A 20,541-nucleotide genomic window follows, 5' to 3' on the forward strand; every position below is an offset into this window, starting at 1 on the left:
ATACATACACACACATCACGTTAAAATTTACAACATGCTTTCTGCTCATAATAATCCTATGAAATAGGATTTCAGTTTGAATACCCCCATTTTATAGATAAACAGGCTAAGGCAGGGGAAGTGCCTAGCCTTCCTTCATATAGCTTACATATAGGTCTCAAATCCAGATCAACTGACTCCCAATCCAGTGTCCTTTCTACTATTCTGCCTTGCTTTTCCTCCAGAAACCCAATTTTATTTTTGGTTTCAAATTCTCTCCTTTTGAGAAGGCAAGAAAAACAAAATATGTTACAAAAATATATGGAAAACCAATTTCCATTAGTAGTTGTTCCAAAAATAGTAACAGCAAGAAAAAGAAATAGAATATGCTTCAGTTTGAGCGCTTGAGTCCCTCATTTATCTCTCTGGAGGTAGACAGCACATTTCATCATGAGTCCTTTGGAATTGTGGTGGGTCATTGTGTTGATCAAAGTGACTGTCTTTCAAAGTTGATTATCTTTACAATATTACCATTACTGTATGAATTGTTCTGATTCTGCTCAATTCACTCTAAATTGGTTCATATGGGCCTTCCTACATTGCTTTTTCATAAGTGGTAGAAGGAATATGTGTAATATGTTATGACTTTGTTTGGTATGGCATTATATTGCCTTTTGACAGGGTGCTTTTTAATGTTCTTGACGTTTCATTTCTGTGTGTTTCACCTCCACAATTTAGCCTCAAGGACAGGGGCTTGTTGACATCCCATCATTACCCCCTCCCCCTCCCATGCCCCATCCTGATCCTACCACCAGAAACTGTCAGTAAATGCTTGTTGGCTGTCACTATCTCTTTAGAAACATGGTGAATACACTTTACATACCCGCTGCATCATGGAATTGGATCAGTATATATGCGAGATGTATCAAGATGTCAAAAAGTGCAACATCTGTCACAGCCTTGCCATTCAGGTAAATAAAAAGGAAGCTTTTAAACTGATCTTTGAGAATATTCCCCCTTTTATGACTTTCCCCATTCTAAAGACTTGTAGTAGTTCTACTGGATACTTTGAATTGCACAGATCTTTGCTATCATAAGCTAGCTAACCCATTAGTTTCTCTCTGGTCATATTCTACCTGATCAGTCAATAAACAAACATTTATTAAGTCCCTACTATGTATGTGCCAGGCACGGGAGGGGAAAAACCCAACATCCTTCTGGTAATAAACTTCTGTTGCTATTAGCTCCAACTTCCTGCATCTAATACCTTATTCAGTTAAAAATATTGTAGGCATTTTTGTGAGAACATTGCTTTCTCATGCAATTTCCCCCAAATAAATAGAACATTACAGACCCCTCCTTCAGAGTATTAGTCACTTTGGAAAGTACATGAAATTGCATGTCAGGAGAGGGCCAATCTAGAGGACAGATAGAACCTTAGATATCTGGTACATTTCTGAGAGCACCCAAAGAACGTTTGTGGTAGTAGTGGGGTCAGCGAAAAAGGACATCAGAGATTATCTATCTAGTTCCACTAGTTTTAGTGAAGTGAAAATGGAGAACTTTCCCATGTTCACACTGCTAATCTGTAGGAGAACTGGGACTTAAACTCACAGATCCCTTTCCAGACATACCTTCTGTGGTTCAGCACAGAGAATCCTGAGAGCAGAATGAACACAAGCCGTTCTAGAACTCAAGCAAGAAAGGTCTTTATCACCGGAATGAATAACAATAATTAGGAACTCCTAAGGGAGAAGATGCGCAGTCCATTTCAAGCAAAATGCAGAGAAATCTGAGACTTTTCATAACCAGCCTTTCTCATTTCAGGGCCAGTCGTGTGAAACCTGTGGAATTAAAATGCATTTACCTTGCGTTGCAAAGTATTTCAAATCTCATCCTGAGCCACACTGTCCTCATTGTAATGACATCTGGCCTCATGAGACTCGAGGTAGGATATCTCACATGATTTAAATTTTGCCCTGGGCTTATTGGACTAGTTGAAATACTAGCAGATTTGTTGTGGACATCTTTATTTTTCTTACTATACTTGCTTTTCGTAATATATTCTCATATTCCCCTCTTAGAGAGCCTTTTGTTATAACAAAGAAAAAAACTTTAGCACAACTAATCAACATGCTAAATAAGTTTGACATTATATGCAGTGTTTCAGACCCATAGCCCCCCACCTCCATATCAAGAGGGACATTATTATTTTTCCTCTTTGGGACAGCTCTCCTTATACTTTTGCAGCTTTGTTTCAATTACATTGTTGCAGTAATTGTGTATAGTTCTCCTGGTTCTGCTTACTGCACTTTGCATCATGTTAGCTAAGGCTTCCCTACGCTTCTGTGTATTCATTACATTGTTTTTAATTATACAGTAATTTTCTGTTACATTTACCACAATTAATTTTTGCCATTCTCTAATCAATGAGCATGTTTACTTTGGGTTTTTGGTTTTTTTGCAACTATAGAAAATTTTGCTGTAAATACTGTATTGTTTATAAGCCTTTCTTTTTGTCATTAACCTTCTTGGGGTACATGCTTATCTTAGATACCAAATCCTTGCCAGAGATATTTGATACAAAGATTATTTCACCCAATAGACTGTTTCCTTTATTCCTAGTTGTGTTAAATTATTCATGCAAAGGTTTTTCAATTTTATGTAATCAAAATTATTTCTCATATTTTATGATCAACTCTATTCTTTATTCCTTCTTAAAAATTCCCTATTTCTATTAAAAAATAACCCTGGTCATAGTAGTAAAAGGTACCTGATATGGTAATCTTATGATTTTTGTGGCATGACCTTTAAAATTCAGGTCATATGTCCATTACTCCTTTCCAGTTTTACCAGCACTTTCTGTCAAATAGATAGCTCTGCTCAGATAACTTATGGTTTGGGGTTTTACTGAACCCTGGGTTACTTAGTTCAATTATTTTTGATTTTTTGTCTGATCTCTTTTTTTTTTTTTTCAAGTAGTACCTAATAGTTTGATGCTTCTTGCTTTATGTTATAATTTGGGGTCACAGTGCATTATTTTCCATGCTAAAGATTTTAAGTGAGATGTAAATTTCTTTGCCTTGGTATTATTACTTCCAAAGTTTCTTTTGGAAGGAGTTTGGGGATGCCTTGCACTAACTTTACCAGTGGTTTATTGGGAACCTACTGAAAATCTGAAGCTTCCCTGAAACTTTTAGACTTGAGCTAAAAACCAGTTTTATATGTTAATATAGTACCTAGGAATGTTGTTCATCACTAGAAAGTATCAGAAACAGCTTCTGTATGTGAAAACAGCTTTTTAATCATTTCTGTATTCTTCCTTGTGCAGATTTAGTTCGACCAGATACCCCAAGAACACCTAGAAGAGTCTCATCTTCAGACACAAAGTGATATTAAGAGTTCAATATTGAGTCAAGATTTTCTGCAGGGGTGTTAAACATGCAAATATGTTCAAAAGGATACCATTTACTAAATGGTCCTATTTTGGGAGCGGCTAGGTGGCGCGGTGAATAGAGCTCCAGACCTGGAGTCAAGAGGATCTGAGCTCAAATACAGCCTCAGACACTTAACATTTACTAGCTGTGTGACCTTGGGCAAGTCAACTAACGCCAATTGCCCTGCCTTCTCCCTCCAAAAAGCAAAAAAAAAAAAAGTTCCTCTTTTGAACCGATTAATCCATTTTTAACAATTTTATATTAATTAGTCCTGCTTATTTGTATTGACTTGCAATCTAAGTAAAATAATTTTAATGAGATGGTGATTTTGGCATTTTTCTTGGTCTATACCTTGGCACTGTTGATATTAGTATTGTTTGGTAATTTATAATAGAATGAAATAGGAATTTGTTTTGCTTTTCATAATTAAAATTTAAACTTGAGTGTCTTGTACATCAGAGGTTAAATAAATATTTGAATTTAATTTAACTAAAATTGAAGTGTTACATTTTAAATCCTTTGTTTTTATTCAGTTGAGTCATTGTTCCTTTTCAGTATTTAATAAGCTGTCTCATCTCTCTTGTCCCTGTTTTTCCTGATGCTACATCATGTCAAAGGTGGCATCTGGATGTGGCTGCCTATTGACTAGCTAAGATTGAGACTTTGGCCAGGAGTGAAGTTAGAAGTCATTATGAGAAGTCCTCAAAGGCAGGGTGAACCAGAGAGGTACTGTAGAGCCATCTTAACCTCCAGTCCTTTGGTCTCTCTTACTCTATTTTCCCAGTCCATCTTTCTCACTCTGTACCTGGGCTTGACTGCACAGTATACAGTGTTTATAATTCAACAGCCACCACCTTCTTGTCCTTTACTTTTTGACTGAAGTTAAAAAAAGTTGATTTCTCCTTCTATAATATCATGGTAATAACTAAGTGAGGCCTTCATTGCCACTTGCCAATCCTGCTCTGCTCTTGCTGCCTTCTTATCCTATTCCATGTTGCAACTGTTCCAAACTGTTTCCTTATACCTCAAGCTTCCAACCACATTGCCATGGCCCATATTTAACAACAGAGAACATTGCCTCCTACTTCCATGAGGCTATGACAATGGGAACCTTTTGTTTTCCTCCTCTGTAATTCAGAATTTCTCAACATCACCCGTTTTCTTCTTTTTGCCACCTATTTTGCAGGAACAGGTATCCTTAGTCCTTATCTCTTGACTCTTTTACCTTGTTAAGCTATCCAGAGACCTTTCCTCTTCCTTTCATTGCCATGCTTCTTAAAAAAAAAGTAGTTTCCAGTGCCTCCATTTCTTTACCCCGCTTACTCCTCAGTCCTTCACTATATGGCGTCAGTTACTATCATGTGACAGAAACATCTATCTCAAAAGTCAGCAATGCCTCCCTGTTGTCAACCCCAGTGGCCTTTTTTTAAGCCTGTATTTTCATTCGGCAGCATTGGACATATTAACCTAGATACTTATTTCTTGGCTTTTGAGATACAACACTACTGGTGCTTCTACCTCTTGAATAAGTTCTCAGTTGCTTGTTCTCTTCCCATACCCTTAAAGTGATGTTCCCCAATGCTCTGGCTTTGCCCTTTGCCCCTCTCTTAATAATTCCCTTCTTGACTAATGCATTCACTTTCACAGTGCCAGGTATTGCTTTAAAAAAGTTTTTTTTTTATTCATTTTCTATTTCTGATATCCCCACAGTTATCTCAAATATCCCTCCCTCTTCCTCTCTCAAGAGAGTAATCCCATGCAATAAATGGTATTACTTTAGAGAGGAAGAAAAAAGTCAGCACAACTGCTCAGTGCACTAAAGAAGTCTGAGAACAAGTACAATGTGTAACACTTCTGGACCTCCCACTTCTACCAAAGGGTAGGTTGGGGATGTCCCCTCATCCCTCTTCATTTGAGTCCTGTTTGATCTTTATTTCTTTCACACTTACTTTTGATTTTTTGGCATGTGGTTCTTTCCATTTACATTGCATTTACCGTGCAAGTTTTCTGCGCTCTGCTAACTTCATTTTGCATCAATTCATATAGATCTTTTCTTCTCAGTATTTTTCACACACTTCATTTCTTATAGCACACATTCCCTTTCATTCCTGTACTACCATTTGTTTAGCCATTCCCCAAGTGATAGCCATCTACTTTGTTTCCCATTCTTAGCTATCACAAAAAGTGGCCAGCTATCACTTCTTTTTTTTTTTGCAGGGCAATTGGGGTTAAGTGACTTGCCCAAGGTCACACAGCTAGTTTTTGTGTTAAGTGTCTGAGGCCAGATTTGAACTCAGGTCCTCGTGACTCCAGGGTCGGTGCTCTACTCACTGCACCACCTAGCCACCCCGCAGCTATCACTTCTACCCAGTCGATTGCTAAGTTTATATTTCTAGCCCTGATCCTTCTAGACTTGCATCCCAAACCCCCACATAAAGGTCTTTCCTACCTAGCAGTCTGATTAGCACCTCATATTTAAAACAGCCATAACTAAAACATCTTTCCCCTAAAACATGCTTTCATCAGTTCCCATGGATTTAATTACCATCTCTGTACTGATGATTCTCAAACCTACCTATCCTGACCCCAGCTTTCTGCTGACGTCCAATGTCACATCTCCAACTGCTTTTCAGCCATATTGAACTAGATGTTCAGTAGACATCTTAAACTCAAATATCTTCAAAATGGAACTTATCTTTTTTCTCAAGCCCTTTCCCCTCTTACCCAAACTATTATGGTAGAGGGCAACACTATCATCCTAGCCCCTCAGGCTTGCAAACAGTCCTTCTGGATGTCTCACACTCCTTATGGAATTTGTTGCCAAGGCCTATCAATTTCACCTGTGCAGGATCTCTCAAATATTCCCCTTTCTTTTCTCTGACACTGCCACCACCCTACTGTAGGCCCTCAAAAGTTTCATGCCTGAACTACTCCAACAGCCTGCTGGTAGGTCTGTCTCAAGTCTCTTCCCACTCTAAACCCAGCCTCCATTCAGCTACTAAAGTGATTCTCCTAAAGTATACGTCTGATTATATAACTCCCCTACTTGAATAAACTCCTGTGGCTCCCAATTACTTCTGAAATCAAATTAAAAATGCTGTTTGGCATTCAAACTCCTTAATAACCTACCTTCTCTTACTCTCTGATGTGTACTCTTTGATTCTGTTACATTGGTCTTCTGGCTGTTCTTTGAACAAGACTCTTCATCTCTAGGCTCTGGACATTTTTATATGGTTGTCCCCCTTGCCTAGAATGCTCCATCTACAGGAAATCTTCCCCATTCCCTCTCAAATACAGTACCTTCCTTCTGTTATTATTTCCTATTTATCCTGTATATAGCTTGTTTAGTATATATTTGTTTGCATGTTGTCTCCCCCATTAGACTGTGAGCTCCTTGAGTGCAGGGATCATCTTCTGCCTCCTTTCGTATCCCCAGTGCTTAGTACAACATCTGGCATATAGTGGGTACTGAATATTTATTGATTTTTTTCCTTACCACCATACTTTTGTTCTGTTCTCTATGTCTAGAATGTCCTCCCTGCTCAACTATTATATTTCTACCTATCATTGAAAGCAGAACTCAAATACTAGCCTCTTCAGGAGCCCCTCCCTCATCATACATCTTTGCTTAGTTTTTGTTTTCTGTGTGTTTTCTGTACCAGACAGTAAGTTCCACAAATGCTGGAACTGTGGCTAATCAATGCTTTTGATCTCTTTCTGTGACTATGAACATTTAATAAACATTTGTTGAATTGCATTGGCATGTAAGGTTCAGAATCCAGAGGTCAGGCAGCAAGGAGTTAACTAAAAAGACCGAACTAAATGACCAAGAAAAAATGAGTCAAGGGCTGGAGTCAACAATGGAACCAGACAACAAAGAGTCAGAGACCCAGGTCAGAGTCAGAGTTACCCAGGTGTAAGGAGTGCAGGGACCCTCATGACTACAACAGAGCTTGAGGCTGGGCCAACAGCTTCTAAGTCTGGAACATTCCACATACTTCTTTCTTAGGGCTAGAGATGGTTTTAGAACATGGGCAGGCTTTAGCACCCTTCATTAGGCAAAGGAGGGGACACTTTCATTTGAGGGGAAAAAGGAAGGTTTCATGGATGACATGGCATCTAGGATGAGCTTTGGAGCAAAACAGGGATTTCAAAAGTAAAAATAAGGGCAGTGTACATCCCAGACTTCAGGATAGGCCTGTGCAGTTGTATAGGGGAGGGAGAGAGTAGCATGTGATTAAGGAAAACCTGGTCCAATTTGATGGGAACCTAGTGTGTATAAAGGAAAAGAATGTGATATTTATAGCTGGAGAGGTAAGCTGGAGCCAGACTATGGAAGGCCTTAAGTGGCAGAGGCAAGTAGGTACAGGTGGCTGAAGTGAGGAGTGAGACATCTAATTTTTATTGTTCAATAAAGTCTGTGTGATAAATTCAGTCCAAATGCCTACCAGTCAATTTACTTATCCATTAAATATTACATCTAAATACTTACTGTGTGGAGCTGGTTAATGAATAAACAACAAACTAATAACTTTTATTCAAATCTGCTAACCCTCACTGGCTCAGTACAACAGACCTCCTCTGAAGTCTCCATCCAAAGAAAATGTTTGGTAACTGAATCATAAACTCAATATTTTGGATTTCTGACAATACTGGAGATTTAATGGTATGATCTGAAGATTTCATTTTCAGTATTCTGCTGAGCTGATGGAAACACCTGCTTGAGGGAAATAAGGCCATGGAAATGTCCATGGTTTTAAATATTACATTTTAGTGATTTTTTCCTGTAGTTTTGAACTTTGAAAAAAATCATATCATATTTCAAAGGTACATGTTTTTCAACTCTAGCTGAGAGCAAAAGCAGAACCTGCCAAATTGGTACAGGAATGATCACGAAGGATCAGCTGCTGATAGGAACTATAGCCAAATAGCCTATCGCTGAACTAGAGGGGGAAAAGCACACATTATATAGCTAAGCTCCCTTTTAATTACATTCTGCCTTGATGAATTCAGTCTATCCCTCCTTAATGTTAGATGTGCATGATGAGATAGGATTCCTATGTTACCTCTTATGTCAGTGTACCTTTAGTGACTTAATAGGAATCTTGTCATCTAAAAATTTAGATAAATACTGCCTGTCATGTCAAATATAAAGAGAAACAATTCTGATATCCACTAAGTATTCTGTTTTTGTGGAACACTGGATATATATATATATATATAAAATTTTTTTTTAAAGCAATTGGGGTTAAGTAACTTGCTCAAGGTTACATGGCCAGTTATTTTATGTTGGGTGTTGGGTATCTGAGGCTGGAACTGATCCTGGGTCTCCCAACTCCGGGGTCGGCGCTCTTACTCACTGTGCCACCTGGCCGCCCCTACTGGATATATTTTTATAAATTTCAAACAATTTGTGATACATAAAACAAGTGAAGTACCTTTTCTTGCAATTCCAGTTTGGGATTTGCCATATGCAAGGACAGATTTATTGATCTTAGATTACATTTTCACTCTCTCCTCAGGAAAAGACCAAGTTGTCTGCATTACAGATGCTTTTAATTCCTCTTCTAATAATGGTTATGACCACCAGAAACTGACAGAGAAGCTGATATCCAGAGCTCGCACATAGTGCCAATACTTAACTGGAATAAACAGAATCTGCCCAGGATTCAAAATACACGACTGATATGAGGCCTCAGTAAATTTGGGGAATTTAATTAAATTGGGATTTTCCACATCTACCTAAAAAACAAACAAAAACACCCAGTTAGCTGTGCTACAATTATTGAAAGTAAAGTGACAACAGTTGAAACGACACCATAAATATTTCACCTGGCTTGTATTGTGAAGGAGCTGTGTTTCATGTGGATATAAAGCCTCTGATTCTTCTGGAGAGTACAACTGGATATATTTTCTTCCAAGTACCTGGAAAGAGATTCTCTGTCATTTGGCATTTTGGTTGTAGAAAGAATTTAATTTTAAAGTAATTAATAATATGCTATTTGTACAATGACCAAGTAGTAGAAATATAGGGTGTCCTCAAAGTCTCACTGAAGTGTTAAGTTATTAGAGCTTTGGGGACACCCTGTATAATCAAGGTGAACACATAAAAATGAATTTAGCAGGATTTTTGCTAGTTTGGTACTATAATTAACGTATTATGATAAAAAAAAAAAACCTCTCTCCAGACTTTGCTGGGTTTGTGCAAGTCAGGAAGGTCAATGTCTAGTACCCCTGAAACAAAGAATACAATTGTCTCTTCTTAAAAGTTCCAGTTAAATAGCTTAAGGAAGAATTAAAATTAAATGGTGGGCAGTCACAATCGGCTTCAAATCTAATGAATAATATGGGCATGACATAGTAAATGAAAAAAGCACATATAATACCAATGAATTGTCTTTTTAAAAATTCCAAATGTCACTGGTACTAATTTAACTTGTTACATTGTACATTTGAAATAAAGACCATGGGATTATGGGATTAGAGAAAAAGTGAATTCACTCAAATTGGTAAAATATGTTTTATCATGAAACTTAGTCATAACTAATTTGTCTTCTCCATTTAATGAACACTTAATGGTACAAGGCACCAAATTAATATAGATAATTCTATGAAAATAAATAGCATTTGAACATAGCATGTCCTTCTATTTACTGTTACCACAAAAGAATGACAGCTACCTTAACAAATATTTTCTAATAAAAATATAGATGCCTTTAGTGCCATTTTATAATGAGTTAAAAACTGCTCTGTACTTTTAAGTTTTCAATACTGTGATTCTGACTGATTTAAGTTTTTTTTAAGAATTTATATTACTTCAGCAAAAATTTAAGTGCCCCTACTTTGTACACTGTACTACACACTAGGTGCAGACTTAACACAAAAATAATTGGCATAGTCTTTGCCTTCAAGAAATTTAGTTTAGTAGACTACAATCTGGTAGATGCACTTAGTGAGGGTCACGATTTTCTGTGTTCTTTCCTGAGAATTTTTGTACTTAAAATATATAGAGTAGGACATGTGCTCTTTCCAACTTAGATGGTTTATTAGTAAGCCAGTTATTGCTGAGTGAATAAATTATTCCCTGACCATTAGTCACCTAAGAGGGCATATTTCTTTTAGGCCACCTAGGAAACTGGAACAGTAATTTACTAAATGAACCAAATGTAGCCTATTGGCTTACAAGAATTAATGTAACTATAAAGTATTTTAAGTTATGGGGGAATAAATGACTTAGTGAATAGAATACGGCCAATATGTAACTGAAAGCCCAGGGATAGACAATATATTATAGTGGATAATCCAAATTCTAAAAGAATAAAATTCTGTGGATGAGATGGGCCCAAAAAACAGATTATCCATCTATCTATCTATCTATCTATCTATCTATCTATCTATCTATCTATCTATCTATCTATCTATCTATCTATCTATCTATCTGATATATATATCTACATCTATTTATAGATAGATATAGCTATAGGATTACACTGACCCCATGAAAATAAAGATTTTTAAAAATTAAACTTAAATTCTTTAGAATGCTGATTTGATTATGATAGTGGTAACAGCACAAACCTGGGCTAAAAAATTCTGCTGTGGATCTTGGTGAAGAGGAGAGATGGTTCCTGCTGGACCAAACCAGGCATTAATAGTTATGTCTTCTTCTTCGCCATTACCTAGACAGCAGTAATCTGGTATACAAATATCTTGCTTCAGTTCTGGAATCTGTCCCAGTCAAACCAATTAGAAAAGATTACAGTCAGGTGCTATATGTTAAGACAAGAATCAGTTTCAATTATGAAAATTTAAAATAAAGTTGGAGCTATATGATTCAAGATTAAAGGCTTTGGAGTAATATTAGCTTACCTATCTAAGGCTTTGCAAAGGTATTTTCAACAGGCTAACTTATAATCAAAATACCATAAATGTGGCATGTGGGTGAGTTAATATCCACTTAAGATTTTCATTATCTCAATTTTGTTTTACTTTCATAGCCAGACTATGCATTAACATGGTGTTTTGCATTTAATTTCCTAGGTTTATGGTTCTAAGAGATTTTTCTTTTAGGTACAAAACCAAAGCTTCCATAAAATTTTCATTAAGTTCAGGGGATGTTTCATGAGTCCATCAGGCAATCTTGGATGTTAACCTTTGACAAATATGCTCAATTTTTAAACAAGAGTCAAAAAACTAAGAACAAATCTATACTAATTTTAAGCCACTTGGGGTCACTAAGGAAACCAAGTTTTCTGTTTTACTTAACCTATTTTCTGAGTATAACAAATATATTCAGACACTTTGCTAGTCTGGGAAATAGACCACAATAACATAAATATATTCAGATTTACACTTGGATTTCTGCATATACTAAACATTTTCTCTTTATGTTAAAACTGAAAATTAGTTTAAAAAGGAGAGCTGTGGAAGAAGAAAGCAATTCTCCAAAAGCATCACGTAAGTCATAACGTCAAAAAGTACTATGTGATAGGTAATATTTCAGTAATTAAATTTGTTTAATTTTCCAATATTCCTGATCACATAAGAGTCAGAAATGATTTAACTTTTAGCATAGCAGTGGTAAGGTTTACATAAAAGTACAAGAGAAACTTTTCCCAGTGACTATGGCAATTTTAAGACTCAAAGTCACAGAACTTTTGGTCTAAACTAATTTAGTCTAAATTAATAGGGAGGATTTCCCCATCAGGAGTTCCTTATATCAATTAAATCACAAGTATGGACCAAAAGAAAAAAATGTAAGAGAAGATAACTGATGTTGTTTTCAATTACTTTTTAATAAATGATCCATTATTTTAGAAGTCTTGACTGATCTTGAGTGTAATTAAAGCTAATAGTTCAACTGAACTATTATTATAATAAGCATTTATTAGGCACTTAGGTTCTTGGTACTGTGCCGAATGCTGATGATATAAAGAAAAATTATCATGTTTCTGTTATTAGAGAGCTTACATTATAATAGCTAATAATAATAAGAGCTAACATTTATAGAGTCTTTACATATGTAATATTATTTGATTGCAGCAGGGGATACAACCATGTACATTAGTAGATATGAAGATGGGAAAGAGAACACTAGTGAAGTTGAGGGTGTGTGTGAAAGGTCTCTTTTATAGGTGACACTTGATTTCAATCTTATAGGATGCCAGGTATTCTAAGAAGTAGAGGTGAAGAAGGAATACATCCTAGGCCTGGAGGACAGCTAACACAAAGGCAGAGAGACAGGAGACAGAGCATCATGTGTGAGGAAGAGCAACTGGGCTATTATGGTCAGACTATAATGGTTCCTTCCAGAACCTCCACTTTACGCAAGAGGCCCAGGTCAAAGATGTCTTCCGCCCTCTCCAGTCTGCACTGCTGTTTTCCCCACAGGACTTTATACAGAAACATCTTCAGTGAACCTGGAAGTTCATTTTGCCTCACATTGGAAGAACTCTCCACCTCTGTGGCCTCACCTGATTGGATGGTTCCTCTCGGAATCTCCAATTAAAGGAGGGGGCCCAGAGCAAAGAGATCTTCTTCCCACTCCATCACCAGGCTGTGCTGCTGCCTAACTTCCAGAGGACTTTCTCTACCATGCTCCTGCACCTTATACCTTCTCTCCTCCACTTCCAGCCCCCTTTTTAGTACTGTCTTCTCCCATTAGAATGTAAGCTCTTTGAGGACAGGGACTATATTTCCTTCTGCTTCTTCTGTTTGTATTCCCATTGCTTAGCATAGTGCCTACCTGCCTGACTTACAGGGGGGTGGGAGGGAGTAATGTGTACAAAAATTAGAGACAGGAAGGAGCAAAAGTTGTGAAGAGCTTTAAATACTTAAAAAAAAAAGAATTTCTATTTTATTCTAGCAGTAATAAGGAACTGCTGGAATCTGTTGAGTGGGGAGTATCACAGTTGTACTGTGATATTAGATGTGACTTTGGCAGTAGCAAAGGATGAGTTGGAATGCCTCACACAGGAAGATCAATTAGGAGGCTTTTAAAATAGTACAGGCTAAAAGTGACAAAGGCCTGCTTTGTGTGAACAGAGAGAAGGGAATATATATGGGAGATGTTGTAGAGGTAGAAACAACAAGATTTGGCAAATGATTAGAAATGTGGGGTTAGTGACAGAGAGGAATCAAGAATGACACTGAGGTTTTGACCCCGGGTGACTAGAAGGATATGGTACCTTTGGTAGTAAAAGGCAAGTACGGAAAAGTACGTCAGTCAATAAACATTTATTAAGTGCCAACTATATCCCAGGTACTGTGTTAAGCACTGGGATACACAGAAAGGCAAAAAACTGCCCTTCCAGAGGGGCTCATAATCTAATAGAAAAGGGGTAGGTCTGTGGGGAAGAATAACAAATTCTCTTTTGTACATATTGAGTTTTAAGATACACAGGGGACATTCAGTTCAAAATGTTAAATTATTGATAGAAAGTCTTGACTGGTCTTGAGAGTAGGCAAGGCTAATAATAATTTAGTGCAGAGTATCACTTACATAGGAAGGAGGGGAAGGGAATAAGCATTTGTATTTAATATTATTTATATTTTAGTTGCTTTGTAAATAAGAGACAATTGCAGCTAAAATATCAAGTCAGGTCCTGGATTCTGCCACTTATTTATTGTAAGAATTTGAGCACATCACCTAACATTTCTGAGCTTCATTTTCCTTGTCTGTAAAATGGGAATAATATGATTTTGTCGCTATATTACAGCACTGTTGCCAGGGAAGTGCTTTGTAATCGGTAAACTACTATGCAAAAGTGAATACATTATTAATGTTTTTAAAAAAGTGGGGGAAGAGGGCTAAGGGAGAACTGGTGTCAATCAAGCACTACACAAGAGACACACTGAGCAGCTGGAGAAGTATGTATACAACCAATGCTTTCCTGAGGGTGTGTGGAGTGTGTGGTATGTGTGGTGCGTGTGTGTGTGTGGTGTGTGTGTGGAGTGTGTATGTTGTGTGTGTGGTGCGTGTGTGTGTGTGTGTGTGTGTGTGAGATGCTGAAAGGAAACTGGGGAGTGTAAACAGGTGAGGGGGAATTGAAGATCAAATTCATGTATTTCCCAGTGTTGCTTGGTACAACATCTTCGGCCTTGCTTATTTTCACCTCTACATTAGTGGCTGTACCTAGACAATGTAATTACCAAGTAAGGTTTGGAAAATTGCAAATTTAAATCTATTACCTGGTATACATCAGTTTATCCTTAAGCCCCCCAATCAGAAGCTGCTAAGATAGCAGTAAGGGTAGGACTGCTGTGCTGCTACCAAAGAGAGTTGCATTTCTTGGGTGTAGTATGGTACAATGGAAAGAGCAATTCCATCTGAATTCAATTTCTAAAATCATAAGCAACTACTATGCAAAAGACAATGAACTAGGATTGGGACTGCAAAGACAAAAATGAGCTAGTCCCTTCTTTCCAATAGCTCTACTTTGTATTTAGACCATAAGAGGCAGTATGGTGAGACCTGGGCTCAAATCCCAGGTCTCACACTTCCTAGCTGTACCAGTCACTTTTCCCAGATGTAAAAACAGGAATAATACAATATTTGCTCTGCACAGTCCACTACAGAGTTGCTGTGAGGATCAGAATGCAATTTGTAAACCTTAAAGTGCTATCTTGTGTCAGCTATTCTTTATGGTGGAATGTAAGCTTCCTGAGGGCAGGGAATAATCTCATATTTATGTGTGAATTTCTCATATATAGGAATGTGAATGTATGTGTGTGTGTGTGTGTGTGTAAAATCTCATTTATATATGAGTATCTCATTTATCTTCATATCCCCAGGGCCAAGTACCTAATAGTATGTAGCATATAGTAAATATGTGCACTTAATAAATGTTTATTGAACTGATTAGGATACAAATCCTGGGACTGCATTTTGCTACCTCTGTCACCTTTGGCAAATTGTTTAACTTATTTTGCCTGATTCTTAGGATATTTCTCTGCACTGTATTCTAAGTCAATTGCTTTTGACAAAAGATTATTCCAATTTTTCTGTCTTTTGACTCTGCTCTTCTAGTATTTTTGATGTCTTATTAAATAATGTATTTCCTTTTTTTCCCCAAAATGTCTAATGCTTTGCCAAGGTTTTCCAGATTCTGTTCTAGGACTATCTTGTTCATTCCTTCCCTTCTCCTTCAGATTTTGTTTTATTTTTAAGTTAGACCTCCCAACCACACTTGGGATTCCTGTGTTTACTCCATTTTCTTTTCTAGAGTTCTAGATAATGCAAAATTATTTTCTCTTGGAATTTTATCCAGGGATTCTACTGTTCCATAGTATTTCTTCATTGTATTAGAAGGTTTTCTTTTCTACTCATTTTCACCTACAATCTCTCCAGGTTTTTTTTTTTTTGTTCTGGCTAAGGGAATGGCTAACCATTTGCAACAAAGCTTCCAACATGAAGAGATGACTATAAAAATTAATACTCCAGTCAACTCCCATCTCTGAAACTACACTTTTGGCATTTCAGGGGAATGTTTAGCATCACCAAGCCCAGCTTCATGCTATTGTGATAGAGTCCAAATCTCTTCTACCCTTGTATTAAACTTCCCATTATCTGGGAAATTGGATTCTTTCTCGAGGTATGACTCTTATTTTGTGTTTTTTAGTAGAAAAATTAGCAAGATGTGTTCATCTTTTTGTAAAACGCTTTGATATATGAAATCTATAAACATAAAATACTAAATACCAATTGATTTATTTTCTGACTCTACCACAGTACTATTCTGATGGCCTTGTTACGTGGAAGTGATTCTGTTTTCTTGAAGGGTATGACTGATCCTACCAAGATGTAAAGATTTTTAATTTGCGCCTAGTGATGGACTTTGTGTATATCATTTGAGAAGCATCCTCACTACACTGAAAAGACATGAATTATTCTGGCCAGAGTGATTCATGAAACTATTTAATAAGGAATAAAGGTACTGTAATCTCTTGTGGTGGAATGTCTATCCACATGGACAAAATTACAAATATCTGAAGTACCAAAGAAAGTATTTGCTAGGAAAATATTGGAGTTGTGGCCTGCTCAGATGACAGAAACTGCAGAATGCGAATGGAACATCCTTTTTTTTGTAATTAGATTGTTAGTCTCACAATAAATTCCCATAGCTTCATAAAAATTCTCTACAAAATATAGGGGACAATAGTAAAATTTGGAAACTCCCCACTTACAGATATGGTATAGTGAACACAAAGATTGGAAATCGGGCAATCTTGCTACTGGTTATAGCTCTGCTTATAACATCCGCTAGATGTTTGACCTTGGAAACATAAATCACCTACCCCGTCAGGCCTCTCATTTTGCAGATGAGGGGATGGATCCAACTAATCCCAAAAGTCCCTCTAAAAGTAGCTCTAACATTCTGGTGTTTCTACTGCATCCCTATCATACAGATACATTCTAGATGTCCCTTCTAGATTTAAGCTTTCCTCAACACTACTTTCACCATGTTATACTCCTGTCCAAAGAATTCACTGGTTGCCTACTGCTTGCTAACTACAGCTCATGTTCAAAAAGGTATCTGCAGCAACTATAGCACTAAAGTCCAGATTCGTTCACATGGAATTTCAAGGCATCTATGACCTGGCTTAAATCTATCTATGGTTCAAATTCCTATCATTTCTCTTAACATACTAGTCTACTCACTGCTCATGAATACATCTTGCATGTGTCTTTTGCTATCTTTTTTTTCCTTTTGCACACTGTTCTGCTCATTGGGAATGTACTTCCTTCTCCTATCCTTTTGAACCTAATTATCCTTCAAGACTTTAGTTCTGTTCTGCTCCAGAAAGCCATCCCTACCTACCCTACAGTGTTCCTTTAACTCCAATGGCACTTATCTGTACTATCCACTTAGAACTTACCATATAATATTTATTATTATTATTGTTGCTTTTTAAGAAACTAGATCTGTGATCTTATTAGTATACCCTTGTGGGGAAACTTCTCTTAGTGCAGCTCATTAACTGCTCTGCAATTTAGAGAGTGAGCTATTCACTGAGAGGTTAAGTGATTTGCCTAGGGTCACAAAGAGTTAAGTTTTAGAGTCAAGACTTGAATCCAGAAATAAGAAATGCAATCCATACTTACCTGATCAAATAATTGGTGCTGAGCAAGGTATCCAATGTCATTCTGCTATTTTGAGGGAGGAAGAACAAAGAGAGAGGATGGTGACATGTAGAAATCAATTTGACTATATTATACATCACACTGTGTGATCAAGCTATTATTTTTTAAATTATCAATTTGGACTATAACTTACTGTTCTGGGAATGAATGTCCTTTACTGGGGATGGGGGTGGAAGATGGTGGTGGTGTTACAGCATAAGATGGGTTAGCTCCTTAATGGAGTGAACCCTAATGGCACTATGTTTGCTTTCTAATCAGCAGCTGCCATTTTTTAGTCCTCCCAATCAGTGCATTATATAAATGGCTATTTCATTCAAGCTCTAGGAAAAAAAAACTTTAATAGAAGTACTCACTTAATTTCATGTCCCAAGCTTAATATCAAGGAATATAACCATGTTCACCCACAATATACCTCTTTGTGATAAGGTCAAAGACAGAATCACAAGTTCAGACCATGGTTGATCCTGGTAGTTCTGATATTTTTGTGACAAAAATTAGTGATCTTAATGTTCCTAAATCAATTTTCATTTTTTGCACTGGTGTTTTAAATTAGCATTCATGGGATCTAAAATCTGTGAAAAGAATGAATTTACATTTGCATATATATCACTTTAAAGTTTAGAATGAATTTTTTTTACAACAATAGGCCTATAAAGCAGTCTTGTTCACATTTTAGAGATGAAGAAACTGATACTAAGGTTAAATGACTCATCCAAGGTCATATAGTTAGTATAAGAACTGGGTGAACCCAGGTCTTCCTGACATCAAATTCAGGGCTCTTTCTACCATATCAAACAATGCCTCTGGAATACTGAAAGAGTGGAATGAGAACTGGGCCTGGAATCAGGAAGACATCTTCATGAGTGCAAATCTAGCCTGGATACTTACTAGCTAGCAAGTCACTTAACTCTGCTTGCCTTAGTTCCTCATCTGTAAAGTAGACTGGAAAAGGAAATGGTAAACTACTGTAGTACCCTTGCCAAGAAAACCCTAAATGGAGTCTGACAAAGAGTCAGACACAACTGTAATAACTCAACAACAACAAAAATATTACTTGACAGTCACTTGGAAGTGATGATCCTGTTTGGAAGATAAGAGTAAGATATGGAAACATTATAAACTATATCCTCAACAGAAGTCCTACTTGGATGTCTCATTATGGTGTGCTGATGGCTCTGGGTTCTTGAAGGCTAATGCTAATAGAACACAAATCCGGTAAATTTTACCAAGTTGGAAAGGAGCTCAGTGGCCATTCAGTGTATCCCATTACATAAATAAGAATCCTTTCTAAAAACATACCCAAATCGTCATCTAGCCTTTACTTGTTGAAGACTTGCAGTGAAAGGGAATTTACCACTTCCCAAGGCAACCCATTATACTTTTGGATATCTCTATTTATTGGAAGTTTTTCCTTATGGCAACTCTAAATTTGCTTCTTTGCAACACCAACCTACTGACCCTAGTTCTGCTCTGGGGTGGGGAACCCTAGCAGAAGTAGTCTAATCTTACTATACCTGACAGCCCTTTATTTACTTGAAGATAGCTGTCATGTCTTTCTGAAGTCATCTTTCTGGGCTAAAAATTCCCCATTATTTCAATAGATCAAATGCAGACTGATATCAAAGCCATTCACCATCCTGTTAGTACTATCTGTTCCAGAGCTTAATAAATTAAGGACAATGTCACCTGCATACAAGAATATCTGGAAGACCTTACTATCTATAGGAATTCCTTCTCAATTTGGACTCTATTCTGAATTGAACAACTTTGGTGAGCTTACAGCTTCCTGTTTTAAGCCCTGCTTTATATTAATAATAAGACTATCAAACAAGGTTATCTGTTGTTATATCTTTTAACACATCTTGTATAATTCTGACACATGCATGCATAGTTTTTACACATCTAGTTGGAGGAATGCCTTTAAAATGGCATTTTGCTTTACTGAATACAATTTTTACTTGTAATCAACAAACTTAATAAGTACATTAAGATATCTATAAAATTCAGTCAACTGTATAATGTTCTGAAATACTGCTTGTGAAAGTCTACCTTTTCCCTTAAAATATCTTCAACAAATATGCCCTCAATGCATGTTGGTTTTTTTTTTTTTTTTGGCTTTTTGGAGGGGGAAAGTTAGGGCAATCAGGGTTAAGTGACTTGCCCAAGGTCACATGGCTAGTTTTGTGTTATGTGTCTGAGGTCAAGTTTGAACTCAGGTTCTCCTGACTCCAAGACTAGTGCTCTATTCACTGTGCCACCTAGCTGCCCCGCTCAATGCATGTTTAGATTATTTGCATAAACATCTTTTGTAGGAGGAAAAGTAGGTATGGAAATGAAGAATTATTGATTTGCTCCTGGTAGCCTTATTTTTTATTTTGGTGGGAAGACAATTAATAGTATGGACTGAGAGATATTTTCCTTCATACTTTTGGCAGCTTCCCCCCACTCCTTCAGAAACCCTAAGAACTCTTCTGAGAGCTGATCTCTCCCTATTCTCTAATCCTTTCTATTTTCCTTTTGAGACCATCAAAACATAACAGAATCATTCCCAGATTCTATGAATAATTTGATTCCCTCTATGCCCCATTATGATAGAGTAAAGAGAGGCTACATTTATCATCTTCCTATATAAAAATGTAAACAGTTGTTCTTTAGTCCCGTATGATTGCTACTCATGTTTACTTTTTTTTTTTCTTCTCGAGTCCTGTGTTTATATTTCAAACTTTCTACTTAGCTCTGGTCTTTTCACTAGAAGTCCTTAGTTTCATTAAAGATCCATTTTTCCGCCCTGAAGATTATACTTAATTTTACTGGGTAGGTGATTCTTGGTTATAAGCCTATATCCTTTGCCTTCTGGAATATCATGTTCCAAGTTCTTCTGTCCTTTGAATTAGTGACTGGTAATTAGTGACTTGTGTAAGCCTGACTGTGTCTCCTCATAACTTTTATTCTTTCTTCTTGGTGCTTGCAGTATATTTTTCC

At 36.9% G+C, this 20,541-nt stretch overlaps 2 protein-coding genes across 7 annotated transcripts in view; one reads left to right on the forward strand and one right to left on the reverse strand.

The window, feature by feature from the left end:
* NSMCE1 (NSE1 homolog, SMC5-SMC6 complex component) overlaps positions 1 to 3,911 on the forward strand; it is an 80,165-nt gene extending 76,254 nt beyond the window's left edge. For both annotated transcript variants that reach the window (XM_069064265.1, XM_069064261.1), the window contains exons 6-8: positions 837 to 950; positions 1,807 to 1,927; positions 3,311 to 3,911. In XM_069064265.1, coding sequence (XP_068920366.1) covers positions 837 to 950; positions 1,807 to 1,927; positions 3,311 to 3,372 — 297 coding nt within the window. In that variant the 3' untranslated portion in view covers positions 3,373 to 3,911. The remainder of the gene's footprint in view (positions 1 to 836; positions 951 to 1,806; positions 1,928 to 3,310) is intronic.
* A 4,944-nt stretch (positions 3,912 to 8,855) lies between these two features.
* KDM8 (lysine demethylase 8) overlaps positions 8,856 to 20,541 on the reverse strand; it is a 29,281-nt gene continuing 17,595 nt past the window's right edge. For 4 of the 5 annotated variants that reach the window (XM_069064232.1, XM_069064235.1, XM_069064240.1 and 1 more), the window contains 4 exons: positions 17,521 to 17,565; positions 10,995 to 11,144; positions 9,249 to 9,341; positions 8,856 to 9,158 (listed from right to left, as the gene is read on the reverse strand). In XM_069064232.1, coding sequence (XP_068920333.1) covers positions 8,994 to 9,158; positions 9,249 to 9,341; positions 10,995 to 11,144; positions 17,521 to 17,565 — 453 coding nt within the window. In that variant the 3' untranslated portion in view covers positions 8,856 to 8,993. The remainder of the gene's footprint in view (positions 9,159 to 9,248; positions 9,342 to 10,994; positions 11,145 to 17,520; positions 17,566 to 20,541) is intronic. The other variant, XM_069064248.1, reaches the window with a different exon arrangement.

Source organism: Petaurus breviceps, unplaced genomic scaffold (genome assembly GCF_028583685.1).
Source record: "Petaurus breviceps papuanus isolate PSGF00001 unplaced genomic scaffold, PetGlider_PUasm1.0 138, whole genome shotgun sequence".
NCBI lineage: Eukaryota > Metazoa > Chordata > Mammalia > Diprotodontia > Petauridae > Petaurus > Petaurus breviceps.